This window comes from Cimex lectularius, unplaced genomic scaffold, assembly GCF_000648675.2.
Source record: "Cimex lectularius strain Harlan isolate CLEC.00 unplaced genomic scaffold, Clec_2.1 scaffold128, whole genome shotgun sequence".
NCBI lineage: Eukaryota > Metazoa > Arthropoda > Insecta > Hemiptera > Cimicidae > Cimex > Cimex lectularius.
Window position 1 is genome coordinate 739804 of NW_019392876.1, and position 17666 is coordinate 757469.

Sequence of the window (17666 nt, forward strand, 5' to 3'; positions counted from 1 at the left end):
AATCTCAGGAAAGATCTGGACTTTTCCATAGGATATTCAACACGTAAATGGTTTTTATCCACATCTTCCTAATGAGATCCGTTTATTATCACTGATGAGAAAATATTTTCACCCAGGTGTGCTTGCCTTAGTCCCCCAGGCTCTCAACGTGAGTAATAGCTAATATAAAACCCATAAGGCAAAAAAAATTCTGGGGCTTTGGGCACAATTTGTGTCAAAGTGAATATATAAATAAAGTATTTAAATTTAATAGCATAAAAATAAAAGAAAAGTACTAAATTAAATAATAGTGGGAAAGCTTTACAATCCTCGGTGTTAAAATAGAGGTCTGTAGGTAATCAAAAGTTTAAAGGTGGAAACAGTTGAGGCATGATGATGGGGTAGATAAGCCGCAAAAAAGTTCATAATTAAGCAAATATAACAAACCCAAAATTATACAGTGTCAAGTTGCTAGTGTCCTTCCTACTACCAAATATTCGTGTGAACAGTTAAGTAAAATAATTCCAAAAAAAAAGACTGATGTATTTGCTAATTAATTATGTTGTAAATATTGTTTTGCCAGGATGTAATCGTCCATCAAGTCCTTAGTCACCAAATTTAAGTTTTGAGAGATTATTTTTTCTATACAGGTAGATTATAACCAGTATTCATTTTGTAATCAGTATTCAGGTGAAAGGATAGCCTAGTGTTTGTAGAAATGATGAATGATGGAGTGAGTGTGGTGTTCAATCCTTTTTTAAAAAGATAGTTCCTACTCACATTAAGTTGTTTTGCAACGTCCGGATTTCGAGCCCTTAGCTCATCATCAGGTTGAAGACTTGAAGGACTTCCACAACCACGTCTCTCGACAAGAATTACAAAAGTGAACCCGCTGATACCCCCGCCAACGCGACGTTCCAATGAGAAGCTATATTTTAATGGCGCTCAATTTGAACGTGCGAAAAGCGGGAATTATAACAAATAAATATTATACTAGTAAATACTGTAAGAAATTGATTATAAATTAGTGATTAAAGATAAAAGATAAAAAATTATAATGATACCTTAATATTATTAAATTATTATAAAAATAATAACAATTAAAATAATTAATTTAATTATTTGTACATTTAATATTATTTATGTACATATTTAAAATGGGAGGAAGATCAAAATCTGTTATATTATTAAGGCATTTATCACCATGTTCAATTTTAAATTTTTTAATTTAAAATTTCTCAAATCAATCTAGTTCTCTCCCTTTGTTGAAACTGTGTAACACTGTTGTATTTAAATTTGAATTGAAATTATGTTTGTTTCTTTTAGATGGTCCTTAAATTCCGAAAATTTGCTCGATTTAGGCAAGTGTTCTTTAACTCTCGTTTACCATAAATGAATCCTTTTACTTTTGCAATTCATGTCGAGAGACGTAGGTGTGGAAGTCCTTCAACCTGATAATGAGCTAAAGGGCTCGAAATCTGGATCATGCAAAACAATTTACTGTGAATAGGAACTATCCTTTTAAAAAAGGATTAGCCAGTGTTCTGTTTAAATCACCCAAACCCCCATCAAATTGGTCCTCTGGGCCGGATGGGAAATGACCATCTCCTTAACTATTAAGTTAGGTTAGTCCCTTATGTGAAGGCTACAAAGCTTGTTGCACTCTTTCCATCAAGTATGTCTAGTCACCAAGCTTAAGTCTTGAGTGGATTATTTTTTTAAAACAGATAGATTATAAACGATATTTGTTTTCTAACCATCATTCTGGTTTAGGGTTAACTTCCATTATGTTTAGATCGCCCAAGCGTACTATTAAGCTGCATTTTTATCATGCGAAAATCACTTAACGCAAGAATCACTCATGAAACAGCTGTCTTGGGACAAGCATACCATTCATATTTACACCAAATGCAGCATAAGCGTTTGATATCATGGCAATACTTTATGTTTCAATAAAAAAAATCCCGTTAATGCTCTTGTTCTTAGTATGATGTCTTCAGCATCCCACAAAAATCAGTAGCTCTAGTATAGTTGCATAAGTTGAATTCAATCATCCTCGTTCTTTCTGAATCTCAAGCCATGTGTGCGTTTTCACAGAGAGAGAAACAAACGAGACAGACAAACAACTTTGATGTGCACTAAAAAACCAACAGCCGGTTTGCTCACCTTGGAACATCCTTGTGCAAAAAGTTTCAAAGTGAGGTCTAGGATGCAAGGAAGCTTAGCCTGCGACAGGAAATGTACAGTCATGATTAGAGACATGAGATCTCTTTATGGAGCTAAATATGAACCAAAGAAATTAGTTCATGATTCTCTTGAGTCTGTTAACAAGCTCGTTGGTGAGTCCACCGTGGACCAAAAAGCCTTAATCGGAGAAGCACAAGTGATCAGGATTTTTGGTTGCTGATTGGGAAGAGCTAATTTCTATTATGGAATTGGCAGAGCATGGAGAAGCAGCTGGGGTAGATTTGGAAAATGTGGGATTTCCAAGAAGGGATTGTACCTGTGGTTGTAATAGAGAGTGGAGGATTAGGAAATAAGGATTAGAGAAGAAGATTAGCCTGAGACTTATTGATATCGAGAGACTACATTTTCAAAGGAGTTGATGGGATTTATTTCCTCTTGAATTCGTGTGATTGAGGTTTGAAGTTCCGAGGAAAAAATGAGAGTTAGATTTGGAAGTCATCCGCGTAGAGGTGATAAGTGATATTAGGAAGTTAGGAAGATCATTGATATAAGAACAAAAGAGGAAATCAGATATATTGGAGCTTTGAGGGTCACCAGAAGTGATTGGCAAGGGAAAGGAAAACTTGTCTAAGATTAGGACTATGTGCGATCCAGCTGGTATTCCAATAATTTGACTAGAGAAAATAAAATCAGTCCATTTCTCAGGAAATTTTATTAAAATGTAACAAAACATAGCTCGTGATATTTTTCAAACATAAATACGGCCTAAATCTGGTTGAGTTCATTTAAAAGATAAAGATCTTCACCTCTGAGACTTATAGGCACATCATGGATCACTGAGTCGACAAGGACTTTCTTTTCGCCAAATTTGTGGAGGTATAAATCTTCAGAAAATTCGGCCCACCTCCGCCCATTGACAAATTCGCGGAATACTTCTTCAAGCGTTGGGTAGTTCATGTCTAAAAACATTATTATTCTCCTCCAAATGTTATCGGGTGTGTAATCTTGGAAAAGGATAAATCTTGGCACTACAAGACACTTCAGGCCTTTGTTTGCCTTAATAATGTGATTGGAGAGAGTTTCTCCTGCGAAAAAAATTCATAATTAAAATTAGAATTTTTTGTTAATTGAATTAATATTTATCATTAAGAAATGATAAAAAAATAATTGTATTTCAAATGGTTTACCTAAACCAAAACAAGCCCCTTGAAACAAATGGCACGTTTGCATAAAAATATTGTGCAAGTTATTTTTCTTGTTAGTGTCAGCGTTCTGATCTTTGTACAGAATGAATTTTGCATGTTTGTCACCCTTTTTCAAGATTTTCTTGACTAATATTCGCTGAATAACTGTGACCGATCCCTCGAGGATGAAATGCGTCACAAAAACATTCGTGTCATCTTTAACTGAAAAGAAAAATATTAAACTGAACTGTTTAGATTTATAAAAAAAAACTCACCTCTTATAACGTCATCAGGATTGTATCTGACGATGTTTGAGTGCACGCAGAACTGATGGATTGCCTTGCTCGACCAATGTTTGAAATAAGAAAATTTGTTCATCGAGCTTTTGATCTCGTCCCATTGTAGTTGCAAAGTTTCATGCAGCACTTGGCTCAAACTTGGCTTTTTTTTAATAAAATGTGCTTTGACAGCTTTTTTGAACATTTTGAAATACTTATTATTTCGACTTAATGGACCAAATAATGTAATGGAATTGGGTTGTTAGATCAATGGTGCTCAGCAACTCGATCTATTCACGTCAATAGTGAAAGCATTGTTGCTAGATATATCTTACTACAATTTCTCCCTCATTCTTTGCTTTCAAAAATAAAAATAATAATTTTTCCTTGGTTTCTGAACAAATTTATTTAAGTAATGAATTCTTCTATGATTTAGAAACTGCTAGAAAAGTAAATTAGCATGGATATCTTTCATATATATTCTCTGAACATGCCTAAGTTTCTTTGAATAATTTTAATATTATTTTATATAATTAAATTTGGTCTTTTTGGTCTGTCCATCTTCGATCCTCAAAAGGTTTGTGTGCTTGAATATGCTACAATTCCTGTATTGTTCTTGTATGAAAAAGGCCCTCCTCACTAAAGCGCATGGGCAAGATCCATTGCTTTACTGAATCACAGACTAAATTTTAGTTCTTGTATTTTGGATTTAATTCTGATTATTCTTCCTCTCTCAGTTTTTAAAAACTGTCGGTCCTTTACTAAATCCTTACATAATACCTGAAAAACGTGGTTTCCACGCTTTGCTCTCGACAAGACTTATCGCACTGGGTTCATCAAGTTTAAGTTTTGAGTGGATAATTTTTTTAATACAGGTAGATTATAACTGGTATTCATTTTGTAATCAGTATTTAAGTGAAGGGATAGCCAACGTTCAGTTTAAATTGCTCAAACCCCATCAAATTGGTCCTCCGGGCCGGATGGCAGATATGTGAAATGGATGGGAAACCTCCATCCTCTTAACTTTCAGGTTAGGTTAGGCCCTTATGTGAAGGCTACAAAGCTTGTCGCACTGTGCCCATCAAGACTGTCTAGTCACCAAGTTTAAGTCTTGAGTGGTTTCTTCTTTAAATGGCACGTTAGTATTTGTTTTCTAACCATCATTCTGGTATAGGGTTAACTTGCATTATGTTTAGGTTGCCCAAGCCCTAGCAAATTGCTCCTCTGGATGGAATATAAGAGGATCGGACTAAAAACTACCACCTCCTTTTACTATTAAGTTAAATTTTAATTCTTGTATTTTGATATATTTCTGAATATTCTTCCTATCTTGGATTTAAAAAACTGTCAGTCCTTTACTAAATCCTTAAATAATACTTATTCACTAATAATCTTCTTTTTCAAGAGTACACAACAAAAGCTATGCATCAACAGTTGACCCAATATATTTAGATTTTGCCAAGGCATTTGATAAAGATGACCATTGTCTCCTTATCTGAAAACTCAACATGCTCGGAATACATGGTTCTCTCCTCAAATGGTTTAGCTCCTTATTGCAAGATAGAAATCAATTTGTGAAACTTAATTTAGTAACTTCTAAAAAAATAGTAGTCTCATCTGGTGTACCTCAGGGGCCGTTACTCGACCCATTCCTTTTTGAAGTATTTATTAACAATATTTCTCCTTGTTTTTACACAGTTAAATCTCCTTCTTTGCTGATGACCTGAAGGTCTATACCACTAAAACTTCCATTCGAGATGTTGAGCTTTTGCAAAAATCTGTAAATAATCTTGTTGGGTCGTGTTCATGCAACGGCATGGAACTAAATATAAATAAGTGTAAGGTTATTAGTTATAGTCTTGGATGTAATGTTTCTTCTGCAATTATGACATGCAAAACATGCAATTGGACAGACTACCATTAAAGATGGAATCACCTACTCTAACTTCCTAATCTGACATTTAACTTGCATTGCACCTCGATAAATAAGACAAAGCAAATTTTAGGTTGCTTACATGGAACTATAAAAAATTTTAAGGATGCAGAAACAGTGATTATACTGTTTGAGACTATGGTCTGTGCCATTTTAGAATACTGTTCAGTTGTTTGGTCACCACATCAGAAAATACTAAGTAAGTCAATAGAAAATGTACTGCGAGGATTTATTCACACTCTTTGGTTTAGAATTACTAGAACGTACTTCGGCACACCTTATCAACTTATTATGGAATCCGCTGAACCACAACTACATCCTACCCCTTCTTGCGAGAATCCTTTGGTCATGCTAACTTGTATAGTGTCGTTTCCTATGCTAAGCTCAGCTTTTTTGCTTCTTGGCTTAAGTATACTTGCGGCCCAGCCACATAGCACAGTAGGTGAACTCACTGAAGCTAAGTTTATGAAGTGGTTTAGCAGAAAGAAAGGTCTTATGGTCATTTATAAACATTAAAAATAATAAAGGGCCCAAATGTGATCCCTGTGGGACCTCAGACTTAGCCATTGCACTGTAGTGGAAATCTACGGTTACCACGATACTTGTTAGGTATCACTACCGGTTCTGGAATAGTTTCGCCCTCCACTCTGCAGCGAATCAGAGCAGAGCCAGTGCGTATTTAAGCAGGGGTACTGGCCCACTGACTTCAGATTCATCAACCCGACGAGGCCTCACTCATACCCTCAGATTCGTCATCCTAACAAGGTCTCTCCTACCCTGAGACTCATCAACCCAACGAGGTCTCACTCATACCCTCAGACTTGTCAACCTGACGAGGTCTCATACTCTCGGACTCATCAACCCGATGAGGTCTCACTCATGCCCTCAGACTCATCAACCCAATGAAGTCTCACTCATACCCTCAGACTCATCAACCTGATGAGGTCTCACTCATACCCTGAGACTTGTCGACCCGATGAGGTCTCATTCATACCCTCAGACTCATCAACCTGACGAGGTCTCACTCATACCTCGACTCATCTACCCGACGAGCTCTCACCAATCATTAATGAACAATGACAGCAAACTCGTCTCTCTGACGAGTTCTTGCTTATCAACTAATGAAGCACCTACGACGATGGCAAGGGTACTCTCAGAGTTAGCCTCAAACTCGCCTTCTCAACATAGCCAACTTGGCTACAGGCAAACCACTACACTTGGCCAACTGCTGCACCACAGTCCCTTCAACCGATGTAGAGTCGCCGACTCACGGACCTCAGCCAACTGTTCTCTCTACCAACAGGCATACACACTCAGTTGCGGCCTCGATACATCGTCTCAACACTACCTCTTCCAAACAGCTTGTCAGGGCCACCAAAAAACTCCGTCACTAAAGCATGAACATCACTCTACAATATTATTTAAAGATTTTTGCAGATCAGTATTGTGAAGATATAGCAGTACAGACCTTACAATCATCAGAGTAAACTGAGTAAAAACAATTTAACATTTTTTATTCTTTTATTTAACAATGAACGTGTTTTTTGATAAATGTTTGTTTATTGTGGTTAAACAATAAACGCACAAATCAAGGTGATGGAAACAATTAGCGTAGTATTTACAGTTAATTTGTTTTCAATTTATTTGTTTTGCTCTTTATTGGTTTCAAGGTCTTTTTTTAATCTATCTGTGATGAAATTGGCCGACTGGCGAATGACGAACGTGCTCAAACCGAAGGTACGTGGCTCTCCCCAATTGGTGCCTTGGTGGTACTTAAACTTCACCAGATGATGGGATGACCTCTGCTCTCTCAGTCCTACCTCGAAGGTTACCAGATTGAAGGTTACTTCACCATCGCCCAACCCAACGTCATTCTCTCTCCTTCAACCGCCCGTCTCGCAGGGCCATTAAACACAAGTGCTCTATCGACATAAACCTTTAAATTAACCCGAAACCAAAAATATTCTACGAATATGTAAGTAATAAAATAGTAAAAAATCACTTTTTAAATTAATTATGGCTGGCAGCTTAGAATTTAAAATATAAAAACTATGCATGTTATTTTACATTTCTTGTTTTTCTTGTATAAAAACAACATTATTATATTAAAGAATAAAACAAAACACTTTTGTTTAATTTTCTTTTCAGCTATAATCCTCTCCATATGGAAAGCTTGGACATCAGGTACTCTAGGTACCTCCTTGTCCTGTTAGTCCTGGTCCACCAATGCGTCGGGCCTCCTACGAAGAACAAAGTAAAGACCGAGGAATCGGACGAGAAGGAGATCACCTTAGTAGGTCAGCTCTTCCTTCATACGCGAATCTCTGAAATTTAAAAGTTTCATTTTTTCAGAACGACCTCGGCCTCGAGTACAACCGTTATTTGAAGGAAGTAGTCGATACTTTGGAATCCGATAAAGAATTCGCCAAAAAGCTCCAATCTGCTAGTGATGTCGATTTCAGGGTGAGAGCCATTTAATTGTTTACGCCCTTGGCATCATTGTCTAACAATATGTCAGACAAGTTTATTCGATTCATTTAAATTATTAACATTCTGATAACAATCTCTTACTCTCAAGTCTTTAATAATTTATAAATGTTATCCGATTTAATTAATGGCATCAAACGTAGCTAAATGATGATTAATTCTTGAAGCATATTTGAACTTCACCTAAACTGATAGGTTAAATATGCAATATTTCTCACCAGAACAATAAATACTCTAGTTTAAAACTATTTCAGCTGAAAAAAAATTTCTTCAATAATTAAACATTTTAGAATGGAAAAGTTGCTGCTGAATTGGAATACGTGAACCACCATGTCAGGACCAAGCTTGACGAGCTCAAGAGGACTGAGCTTCAGCGGCTCAGGGATTTGGTGGCCCAGCTCAACGAACAGGAACACCAGCAGAAAAGGGAAGAAATGCACGCCCATCTCGACCACTCGAACCCTCACACGTTCGAAGTTGCCGATCTTCATAACCTTATACTCAAAGTGAGGAAAGACCTCGATGAAGCTGACAGACTCAGGAAGGAGAACTTCAAGGAGTATGAGCTACAGAAAGAGTTTGAAAAGGAGCAGAAACTCAAAACGATGGACGAGAAGCACAAGGAGGAATACCTCAAGGAAATCGAAGAACAGAAAAAGAAACACAAACAGCATGAACCTGTGAGTGTATTAGATATTACTTCTTTACAAATGCAATGTTTAACAAATACTTACAGTTGGACTTCTCCTGAACGGATACTTCTAACAAACAGACACCAACACCATTTTTTTTAGATTTTTTGATGTAGAAGTGTCTTTATGCTTATAAAAACAGTAAAAAGAAAAAACTCAGGTTTCCATGAATGACAGATGACTCTCTGCAAAGAGTAATGTTTGACACAACTCTCCCTGGACTTGATTTGACTCTCCATGGTCTCCTCAACTCTCTCAGGTCTTGACTCAGCACAACTCTCACTGGTCTCGACTCAACTCTCCATGGTCTCCTGGTCTCGACTGGACTTTTCCTCTTCTTGACTCAACTTGTTCAGATCTCAACTCTACTCTCCCTTGCCCCAACTCGACTTTCCATGATCTCAACTCCACTCTCTCAGGTCTTGACTCAACACAACTCTCACTGGTCTCGACTCAACTCTCCATGGTCTCGACTCAATTCTCCCTGGTCTCGACTGGACTTTTCCTCTTCTTGACTCAACTTTTTCAGATCTCAACTCTACTCTCCCTTGCCCCAACTCGACTTTCCATGATCTCAATCCCCTCTCTCAGGTCTTGATTCAACACATTCCTTTGATTCTTCCTTCTGGGTTGGCACTCCATCAGAAGACAAATTAAAAAAAAAAAAAGTTTAAAATTGCAAACTGTTAACAATTACAACTCTTTATCTGATTTTCTTTCGCTCATATTATGTTGAATTGGCTTACAATATTTAATATTTTTTCTATGTGTGGACCCTTAAATACCATTCCTGATTTCCGTCCGCTTATGAGAAATCGACTGTATTTAATACAAGTGGTGTTTGTAGATTCATCAGCCAGGTGGAAAGGCTCAACTGGAAGAGGTATGGGAGAAAACAGATCATATGGAAAATGTCAAATTTGACCCAAAAGCATTTTTCTATATGCATGGTAAGATTACCTAATAAACACGTAAGAGCTTTTTTCTAGTGTACTTTATTTGTAGATATTGACAGCAACGGATACTGGGATGAAGAAGAGGTCAAGGCTTTGTTTCTAAAAGAGCTTAACAAAATGTACACTTCAGGATCACCCGAGGACGATATGAGAGAGAGGGAAGAGGAAATGGAAAGGATGAGAGAACACGTGTTTAACGAGGCTGATACCAACCATGACAGATTGATATCGTAATGCGCTTTTTTCCAAACAATTTATTTTATATTCATTATGTAAAACTAATTGGCTTATTTCCTTTTATAGTCTTGAGGAGTTTATCGAACAAACGAAAAAGCAAGAGTTCCAAAGGGACGAAGGATGGGAGACATTGGACGAGAAACCTCAGTTCACAAGGGAGGAGTATTTGGAGTTTGAAAAAAGAAGGCAGGCCGAAATCAACAGCATGATTGAAAGAGGATTGGTAAAATTTTAAAACATTAAAATATATAATTTATTATAATTAATTTAACAATAATAAAGACCGGATTATCGTGCAATTGCATCTTTTTAGTGCTCACTCCAATTGCAAAGAAGCCATGACAGAAATTGACAACATTCTTATTTTTGCACATTTTGGTGTTATTGCACGAAATTTTGAAGTTTCACTGCACAAAATTTCATTTTTTCCTTTTTTTTTATATTTATATTTTTTTTAATAATAAAAACAATGTGAAAATACATCATTTTTGTGGGTTTATGGTATTTAGTAAACAAATTGAGGATAAAATATTTTTTGTAATCAGCTTTGTCAAAGTTTTCAACTTCCAATTCTTAAATTCCAAGAAATATTTTACATCCGACATCCAACTCTTTTCCATCACTTGCTTCTCGTTTTTGTTTATCAATCTTTCTTTGGCTTGGAAGCAAAGCAGAACCGCTTTAAAAAAAAATAAAAATAAATAAATAAAGCCTGTTAAGTTCATAGTACAGAATGTTCAAAGAGGTGGCTGCAGGACTACCCCATACTGAAAACCGATGGCCAAATTTTTTTAACACTCCTGATGCAAGAGTTTAAACTGAAATTCCACATGTAAGACAGGTCATCGATGACTGAATCATTGTTTTCAGTTTTATGTCCATACTACGCAACATTTCAAAAAACAAATAAAAATTAATTTTAGTAAGGAAAATGAGAACAAATTTATATTAAATTATACAACATTGTTTGTATAATTTGGTTTAAATTTAATTGTATATATTGGGTTTAAAATGAATATCATTGAATGATGTTAAAATAAACAATCAATCATAACAATGTTTAAGACAATTATTCAGAAATCATGAGATGCGGTCTGGTGTGATGTAAGTTTCAGAAAAATATTTTTTTATCGTGGCACTCTCAACACAACACACAAGAATGGCACAATTACATGGAAGACAAACACTTTGAGCCCTGAAGATGATCTAAATAAAGATCGAAATGGCACGATAAAGAAAATGTTTTTCTGAAACCTACATCACACTAGACCGCATCTCACAATTTCTGAATAATTATCGATTAACAGTCACTAATCACCACACACGTTTAAGACAATATTAATTTTAGGTAAATAAATTTTTTATTGAGTTAAATGGGGGGTTTTATCTTTATTACACTTTTTTGCATGATTTTGAGTTTTTTACTTTTGTCAAGGTTTTTATTGTACATTTTGAAGGTCTTTACTGCACGAAAATCCAGTCTTTAATAATAACAATACTTAAAAAAATAAAAATGGACGCTCGTATTTTGTTGTTTATTTCAAACTAATATATATAGTTAACAACATAAATACAAGTGTCTGGTTTTTTTTCGTATGTTGGTGTTTAATCATAATTAATTTAATTAATCAATTAATTTTTTGTTGTAAAAGTGGGAATTTTTGGTTTCACATAGATACAAGTAAGTTTTAATAATATAATCAAAATTGGTATGTATTTTATACAGCTTCAGCCCTATCCTGATGGCATGCAACCTATTGAGTATCATCATCCAGGTCAAGGGCAAGTAAGTCGTACAAAAAAATCCGTTATCTTTTTTTAATAGGGTTGTAGTGTGGGTACCGGTGTTTTTAAAAAAAAAAAAAAAAAAAAAAAACATTTTAAGTATGTTGGGTTCAAACTCAGCGTTGCTGGATCAAACCCAGGGCCCTTACACTTACGAGTCAACATGTCAAAGCCTTAACCATTGCTTCCACCAACACCCCTTGTTAATTAAAATTAACTTATTAATCAAATAAGAAGGATCAGATTAAATTTTCTAACTTAATAGAAACTTTAATTTTCTAAATTTGAGTATTGAAGTGCGTAGTTAAATAAAACTTCCCCTATGCTTTATCAATTTATCTGTTGGGTGGTAAAATAAATCCATAGCGTTTTGTCAGTAATTATAGATTTTTATCCCTCTTGTATTTTGAAGCAGTATTTATGTATTTATTTATTATTATTTGTTCTGAATAGGGGCGTTAAGCCTGGAGACAGGCGTAACTTTACATTTTTCCTAAAGAATAAAGTAAAAAAAGAAAAGTTATTTAAAGAAACTTTTCTTCATTTTTTGCAAGAGAAACAAGTTAAAAAGAATCAGATTTTGGAATGAGTCTTAATTTAGTCTTCTCCCCTAAACTTAAAATATTTATCTATGGAAAATTGTTTTGTTTTATACAAATTAGGGAAATATTGTAGTTTATCCTTTATTTTTAGAACTCAACCTCATGGAGACGATATTATTATTTTTTTCAGGTACCACCAAATGGTGTTCCACATGTAGGACAGTATCCTAACCAAGGGTACGTGCAGCATCCAAACCAGGTGCCTCAATATCATCCTAATCAGATGCCTCATCAGCCCAACCAGATGCCATACCAATCAAACCAGATGCCGCACCATCCCAATCAGGTGCCTCAACACCCAAACCAGATGCCGCACCATCCCAATCAGGTGCCTCAACACCCAAACCAGATGCCGCACCATCCCAATCAGGTGCCTCAACACCCCAACCAGATGCCGCACCATCCCAATCAGGTGCCTCAACATCCAAACCAGATACCGCACCACCCCAATCAGGTGCCTCAACAGCCTTACCACACAAACCAGGTGCCGCAATATCCTAACCAGGTGCCAAATCATGTTGCTCAGAATCACAATCAAAACCAAAATTACCAGCAAGCAAATCAGCAAAACCACTATCAAACCCAAGAACATTACAATCAAGTCAACCAAGGGCAACACAACAACCAGGTAAATCAAGGACAACCGCAACAACAAGTCAATCAGAACCAAGAGCAGCACAATAACCAGGTAAATCAAGGACAACCCAACTATCAAAATCAACCACAACAGCCACAACTCGGCCAAATGTCTCAGGAACATAACCAACCTTCCCAACAACAGAACCAAGTTAATCAAAAGAATGAGATACCTCAGCAGCATCAAAACCCTTCCGTAGACCAATATCAAAAACTCGATCTTCAAAAGGACAAAATAGGTAATAAAGTGAATTAAAATCTTCTGCATTCCTAAATCCAAAATAATGGGTAGTGATAATATATTATACTTTATTTGTTACGAAAATATAATACTTCATGTGTAATTTGATACTGATTATGTATTGAACACGTCACCTAAGAGCTTCCGTTGATAAATGTATGGTGTTGAAAAGACTTATGTGTTTCCATGCATAGGTATGTGTACATATATATATTTTTTATTTTTCATATATTTCAGTTATAGATTATATTTAATAAGTGGATTTCATTCTTATGGAACTGTATTTCCAGGGAGAAAATTATTTTACAATTTGGGATTAACGTTTAATATTAATGTCTTTACTGGCGTGTAAAGTTTGAATGGTTACCAAAAAAATCAAGTTTTTCAGTTATTTTGAGCTGTTTTACTGGCTTTTGAACAACTAAATGTAAAGACTGGAAAATTATTGTTTATTGTGGATTACTAGAATAAATAAAATTTTGATATTTCAAATTAGTTTATTCGTTTGAATATTAAAAATGTTTTGCACAAACGATGAGTAACACACAAACATTACACACAATAAAAGAACAAATTTTAAAGATAATTATAAATAAAACATATACTGAACAAAATAGTTCATAAGTTTTCTCATCACTTTATATCATGCAAAGTGTATATTAACTCAATAAGAATAATCATGAGTATAATTCAAAGCAAATTCATTTTAAAAAATTATTTTCAAGGCAAAAATCAATGCAGATTATTTTTTAACTCTGTCCCAGCTTATTTCAAACCTGATTATGATATATATAAAAGAAAACATATCTTAGATATTGCATATGGCTTCAAAATTTCAAAATTGTTTATTAAAACACACACCATGCAAAAGTTAATTTTTTAAAAATATTTGTAGTATTGTCCAGAATTAAGAACAATTAAATATTCAACTAATTGTTTTATTATTATGACAGATTCCCATACAACTTTAACGCAGCTCGATCTCTTATCTCTTTGTATTCTTTCCTTTGTTCGATCCTAAATCCTTCATCCATGTCTTCCAGCTGTCTCATTTTTGCAGCAATCTCTTGCTTTATGACATGATCGTATTCAGCCTTTTCCCCTTTCTCGTCCATAAATTTGAGAAAATCGAGACGTTCTTTGATCTCCTTGAGAGCTACAAAAATAATTAAAAATAAAGAAGGGTTTAGCTATAAATTAACCACGACTGCGGATATCAGAAGCGAGAATGTTTCCTGGGTCTGAATTAGAAGTTTTTTAAATAAAAGGAAGTCTCACAAGTGTGACTTGCTCGAGAAATAGGGACTTTGGGAGTATTGCTACATTGATCAACTAAGTAGTGTGCTTCAAGGAAGAGAATGTTTTCTTTGTATGAATCCTCGGGTGCCAGTGTTTCTAAGAAAAAAAGCCCCTTTTTAAATATATTGGGTTCAAATTTAGGACCTTTAAAGGGATGAATCATGTCAAAACCTTAACCATTGCGGCCATTAACACCCCTCGTTAATTAAAGTTTTATGTATCCTTGGGTGTTTATGAAAACAAGCCCATTTGAAGGTATTCCCTGAATTTGAACCGAGGACCTTTACCAGAGAGCACTGTGACAGCACCTTAACCATTGCGGCCACCGATGCTTCTTAACGGATCAACTTATAAAAACTTGCTTTTTCAAACGACAGAAATATATGTGTATAGTAGATTTTGTTTATCGCTACAGAATAATTTTTTAGCATAAAAATGGGTATCAAGTAGTATAGATGAGGGATGGTTTAGGGTGGGTGTTCTGGGGTGACTCAGTCATTGCAATCTTGAGGAAGGGAGAGGGTGGGATTCCTGAGTTTGTCTCCTGGAATCTTCAGACTTTTCATGATTTCGGTGTAAATTTGAAATTGAAAACAGGGCAAAAAAAGTACCCCCACTGTATTCACTGTGAGTCAGAAAAACTGAATAACTTACTCTCAGTGTAACGCTGGTCTTTTTCTATCATAATGTCAATTTCATCTTTGTTGTGTTGTTTTGCTTTGAGCTTGGCCAAAACCTTGCTTTTGTCTTCAGTGATTATTTTGCCAAATGCCATGAAATCCTGAAGTCTCTTTTTCTCTAAGTCATGATTTCCTAGACATAAAATCTATACTAGAAAAAATTCGGCCGGATATGACACGATATTTTACTTGTGGAATAATTGGGTATGAACTGTTCCCTTTCGTAAGCGCCCGATTCGCTGATCATATCTTTCTTGCGCCTCCTGGGGCAGGCAAAGTACTTTATGTTCTCCTCGACTTCCGTCCTCACACTTCGAACCGGTTTATTCGGAGGGAGCGGAAGCGGTTCTCCTTTATTCACAGACTCTTGGAGCTTTCTCCTTTGGAACATGGACAGCTTGCTTTCTCGAATTAGATCTATAAAAGAGAAGAAAGGTCGGCTCGGCAAGGATACATACGAGAGTTAGATACGCAATGTGCACCTTTGAGAAACGCTTGTGTCTCTGGAGAATATTCTGTACGTCTTGAGTGGAACAAACCACCAGGGGAGACTCTTGCATCTTTGGAAGACATGATTGTCAGAAAAAAAAGAAACCGATAAAAAATCCAAAACAAAACTCAGCACATAATAAAACTGTTACAATGTACAGTCGCTATGGGAACATCATATGTTTTATTATGATATTGATTAATCACTAACTAAACCTAATGTTTCAAAAAACCATGCTTTGACAACTTAATCTAAATTATTTAAATTTATTTGGCTTTTCTTCTACCACCAAATCTTCCAGTCATGTTTACCATAATGCGTGCACTTTCTAATCTTTACAAACAGCTTGAAAAAATAGTATTTAAAGGTTGTGTTCATCTTTCTTTTTAAAAGTGCCGAGTCTTAAATCAACCAGGGTCTCTTATGCTTCTTTGAAGAACATGAAAATGGCACCAATCTTTTTCAGGTGTCTTAAGCCTATCGTTTCAGGTCAAACAACCTGTCGGTTTTTCACCATTTCCTCTTATGCCTTCTTTTCAAATTGTACCCAGTGATGTAAATTACAGAAGGGACCTAGTTTTAGCGTGAAAGCCACATTAATTTCCTTCTCATCCTAAAACCTAGCAGGAAAGGACTGTTTTTCATTGCCAACTTGTTTGAAAATCTTACAGTTAGAGTCATCTTCGATCTGATTATCAAGCTCCGATGAGCTGCTTTATTTTTGTATCCCCTGTTCAAATTGATAACCTCTCAATAACACAAACTTCTGCTTGAAGATGATGCTTTATTTGCTGTTTAAGGCTGAAAACTTCTTGGGCGAGGGGCAATGAAGAGGCATGTGTATAAATTCTGAGCAGCACAGATATTACCAGGAAGAAGAAAAGACAGCAGAACATGTTCTCTGTTAATGCGAAAATTTATGTAAGCTGAGTTTTCTACTCCTGGGCTTGAAGGATAACCAATGGAGTCGTTGACAAATCTTTGGGGATCTAGTAAAAAGCTTTAAGCTTAACGATGAGCCCTAGACAGCAATGGAAATACACAACAGATCAATACTGGTCGTGGTGTAAAGGTTGTAAACAGGTCGACTCCTTTACTAATCTAATCTATTTACTTGGCAGTACAGCCCTAGTTCGGCCTCAGTCAACTCAAGAATCAAAAGCTCTCTTCTTGCCTCTGTTTTTCTTGTCCATCCTCTTACTTCCAACTTCCTAAAATCCTCCGTGTCATCCAGCCACATCAGCCTCAGTCTTACTTTCAGTTATTACTATAATTTTTTAGATCTTAATAATAACAAGTAAATAACATACAGTATTGCTTTAGTTGTATAATTTTAGTTATCACAGATATTTTATATGTATCACGCTGCTTATACTGGATGTTGTCCCAAGGTTTCAGTATCTCAATTTTCTCTCCCAGGTTGTAGACCTTTCACAATACTAAGTTTGTGGTGTTCTTTTTACAAAGCATTCTGCACGATTCGATGTATTTTATTTTGAAAGATTTGAATCCTTTTGATATTTGTTTTGGTGGCAGCCACCTAGACTTGATCACCATAGAGTAAGATTTGAGTAATTAGTACAAGCTTGTTCCCAGATATTTTACTGCTCTGTTTTTGACGTTTCAGGCTATATACTCTCCATTTTTAGTCTTGTTTGAATAAAAGCCATATTAAGGCCAACTCTGGGCTGACATTTTGCACTATCATCTGTTGAGTTTATATTTGTGTTATTAGCATACTGAGAACTGCACTAAACATAAGATGACAAAATAATGACCTGATATTTTCTTACAACTCTTAAATAATTTGATCAAGTGTACCCAATTAATCAATTTGTTAAATTTCCATATTACACAACTTAATACCAGAAAAAAATTATTTTCAAAATCTAATTATAATACAAATTATTTAAAATTTAGGCCGATTCCTCGACTTGGAAACGAGTAATAAACTTCCTTTATATTGTGACACTTTTTACCTTTCCTTAAGTCGATTTAAG

At 35.5% G+C, this 17666-nt stretch overlaps 3 protein-coding genes across 5 annotated transcripts; 1 reads left to right on the plus strand and 2 right to left on the minus strand.

The window, feature by feature from the left end:
* Positions 1–2907: 2907 nt before the first annotated feature.
* On the minus strand, positions 2908–7053 carry LOC106668218. Its single transcript, XM_014396749.2, has 3 exons — positions 3626–7053; positions 3354–3572; positions 2908–3251 (listed from the first exon to the last, which is right to left on the minus strand). The coding sequence occupies exons 1-3, from the start codon at positions 3831–3833 to the stop codon at positions 2932–2934; spliced, it is 747 nt and encodes a 248-aa protein (XP_014252235.1). The 5' UTR covers positions 3834–7053; the 3' UTR covers positions 2908–2931.
* Positions 7054–7318: 265 nt separating this feature from the next.
* LOC106668254 (nucleobindin-2) lies at positions 7319–13692 on the plus strand. Of its 3 annotated transcripts, XM_014396831.2 has the most exons (10): positions 7319–7536; positions 7710–7854; positions 7914–8024; positions 8339–8728; positions 9588–9690; positions 9746–9926; positions 10000–10156; positions 11660–11719; positions 12451–12585; positions 12628–13692. In XM_014396831.2, the coding sequence occupies exons 2-10, from the start codon at positions 7726–7728 to the stop codon at positions 13210–13212; spliced, it is 1851 nt and encodes a 616-aa protein (XP_014252317.1). In that variant the 5' UTR covers positions 7319–7536; positions 7710–7725; the 3' UTR covers positions 13213–13692. The 3 variants fall into 3 exon arrangements, with proteins under 3 accessions (XP_014252317.1, XP_014252318.1, XP_014252316.1); XM_014396830.2 differs by having other exon boundaries at positions 7321–7536; positions 12451–13692; XM_014396832.2 differs by lacking the exon at positions 11660–11719 and having other exon boundaries at positions 7320–7536; positions 12451–13692.
* Positions 13693–14114: 422 nt separating this feature from the next.
* On the minus strand, positions 14115–17513 carry LOC106668255 (UPF0193 protein EVG1). Its single transcript, XM_014396833.2, has 4 exons — positions 15659–17513; positions 15366–15593; positions 15151–15309; positions 14115–14353 (listed from the first exon to the last, which is right to left on the minus strand). Exons 1-4 carry the CDS (start codon positions 15747–15749, stop codon positions 14142–14144), a joined length of 690 nt encoding a protein of 229 aa, XP_014252319.1. The 5' UTR covers positions 15750–17513; the 3' UTR covers positions 14115–14141.
* Between the last annotated feature and the right edge of the window lie 153 nt (positions 17514–17666).

Coding starts and splice junctions, on each gene's coding strand:
- LOC106668218 (XM_014396749.2), bottom strand. CDS start 3,833: ATGTTCAAAAAAGCTGTCAAAGCACATTTTATTAAAAAAAAGCCAAGT. Junction 3,573..3,625: donor TCCTGATGACGTTATAAGAG/GTGAGTTTTTTT, acceptor TTTTCTTTTCAG/TTAAAGATGACACGAATGTT. Junction 3,252..3,353: donor AGGGGCTTGTTTTGGTTTAG/GTAAACCATTTG, acceptor TTTTTTTCGCAG/GAGAAACTCTCTCCAATCAC.
- LOC106668254 (XM_014396830.2), top strand. CDS start 7,726: ATGGAAAGCTTGGACATCAGGTACTCTAGGTACCTCCTTGTCCTGTTA. Junction 7,855..7,913: donor ACGAGAAGGAGATCACCTTA/GTAGGTCAGCTC, acceptor TCATTTTTTCAG/AACGACCTCGGCCTCGAGTA. Junction 10,157..11,659: donor GCATGATTGAAAGAGGATTG/GTAAAATTTTAA, acceptor TATTTTATACAG/CTTCAGCCCTATCCTGATGG.
- LOC106668255 (XM_014396833.2), bottom strand. CDS start 15,749: ATGTCTTCCAAAGATGCAAGAGTCTCCCCTGGTGGTTTGTTCCACTCA. Junction 15,594..15,658: donor GACACAAGCGTTTCTCAAAG/GTGCACATTGCG, acceptor TCTCTTTTATAG/ATCTAATTCGAGAAAGCAAG. Junction 14,354..15,150: donor AGACCAGCGTTACACTGAGA/GTAAGTTATTCA, acceptor TTATTTTTGTAG/CTCTCAAGGAGATCAAAGAA.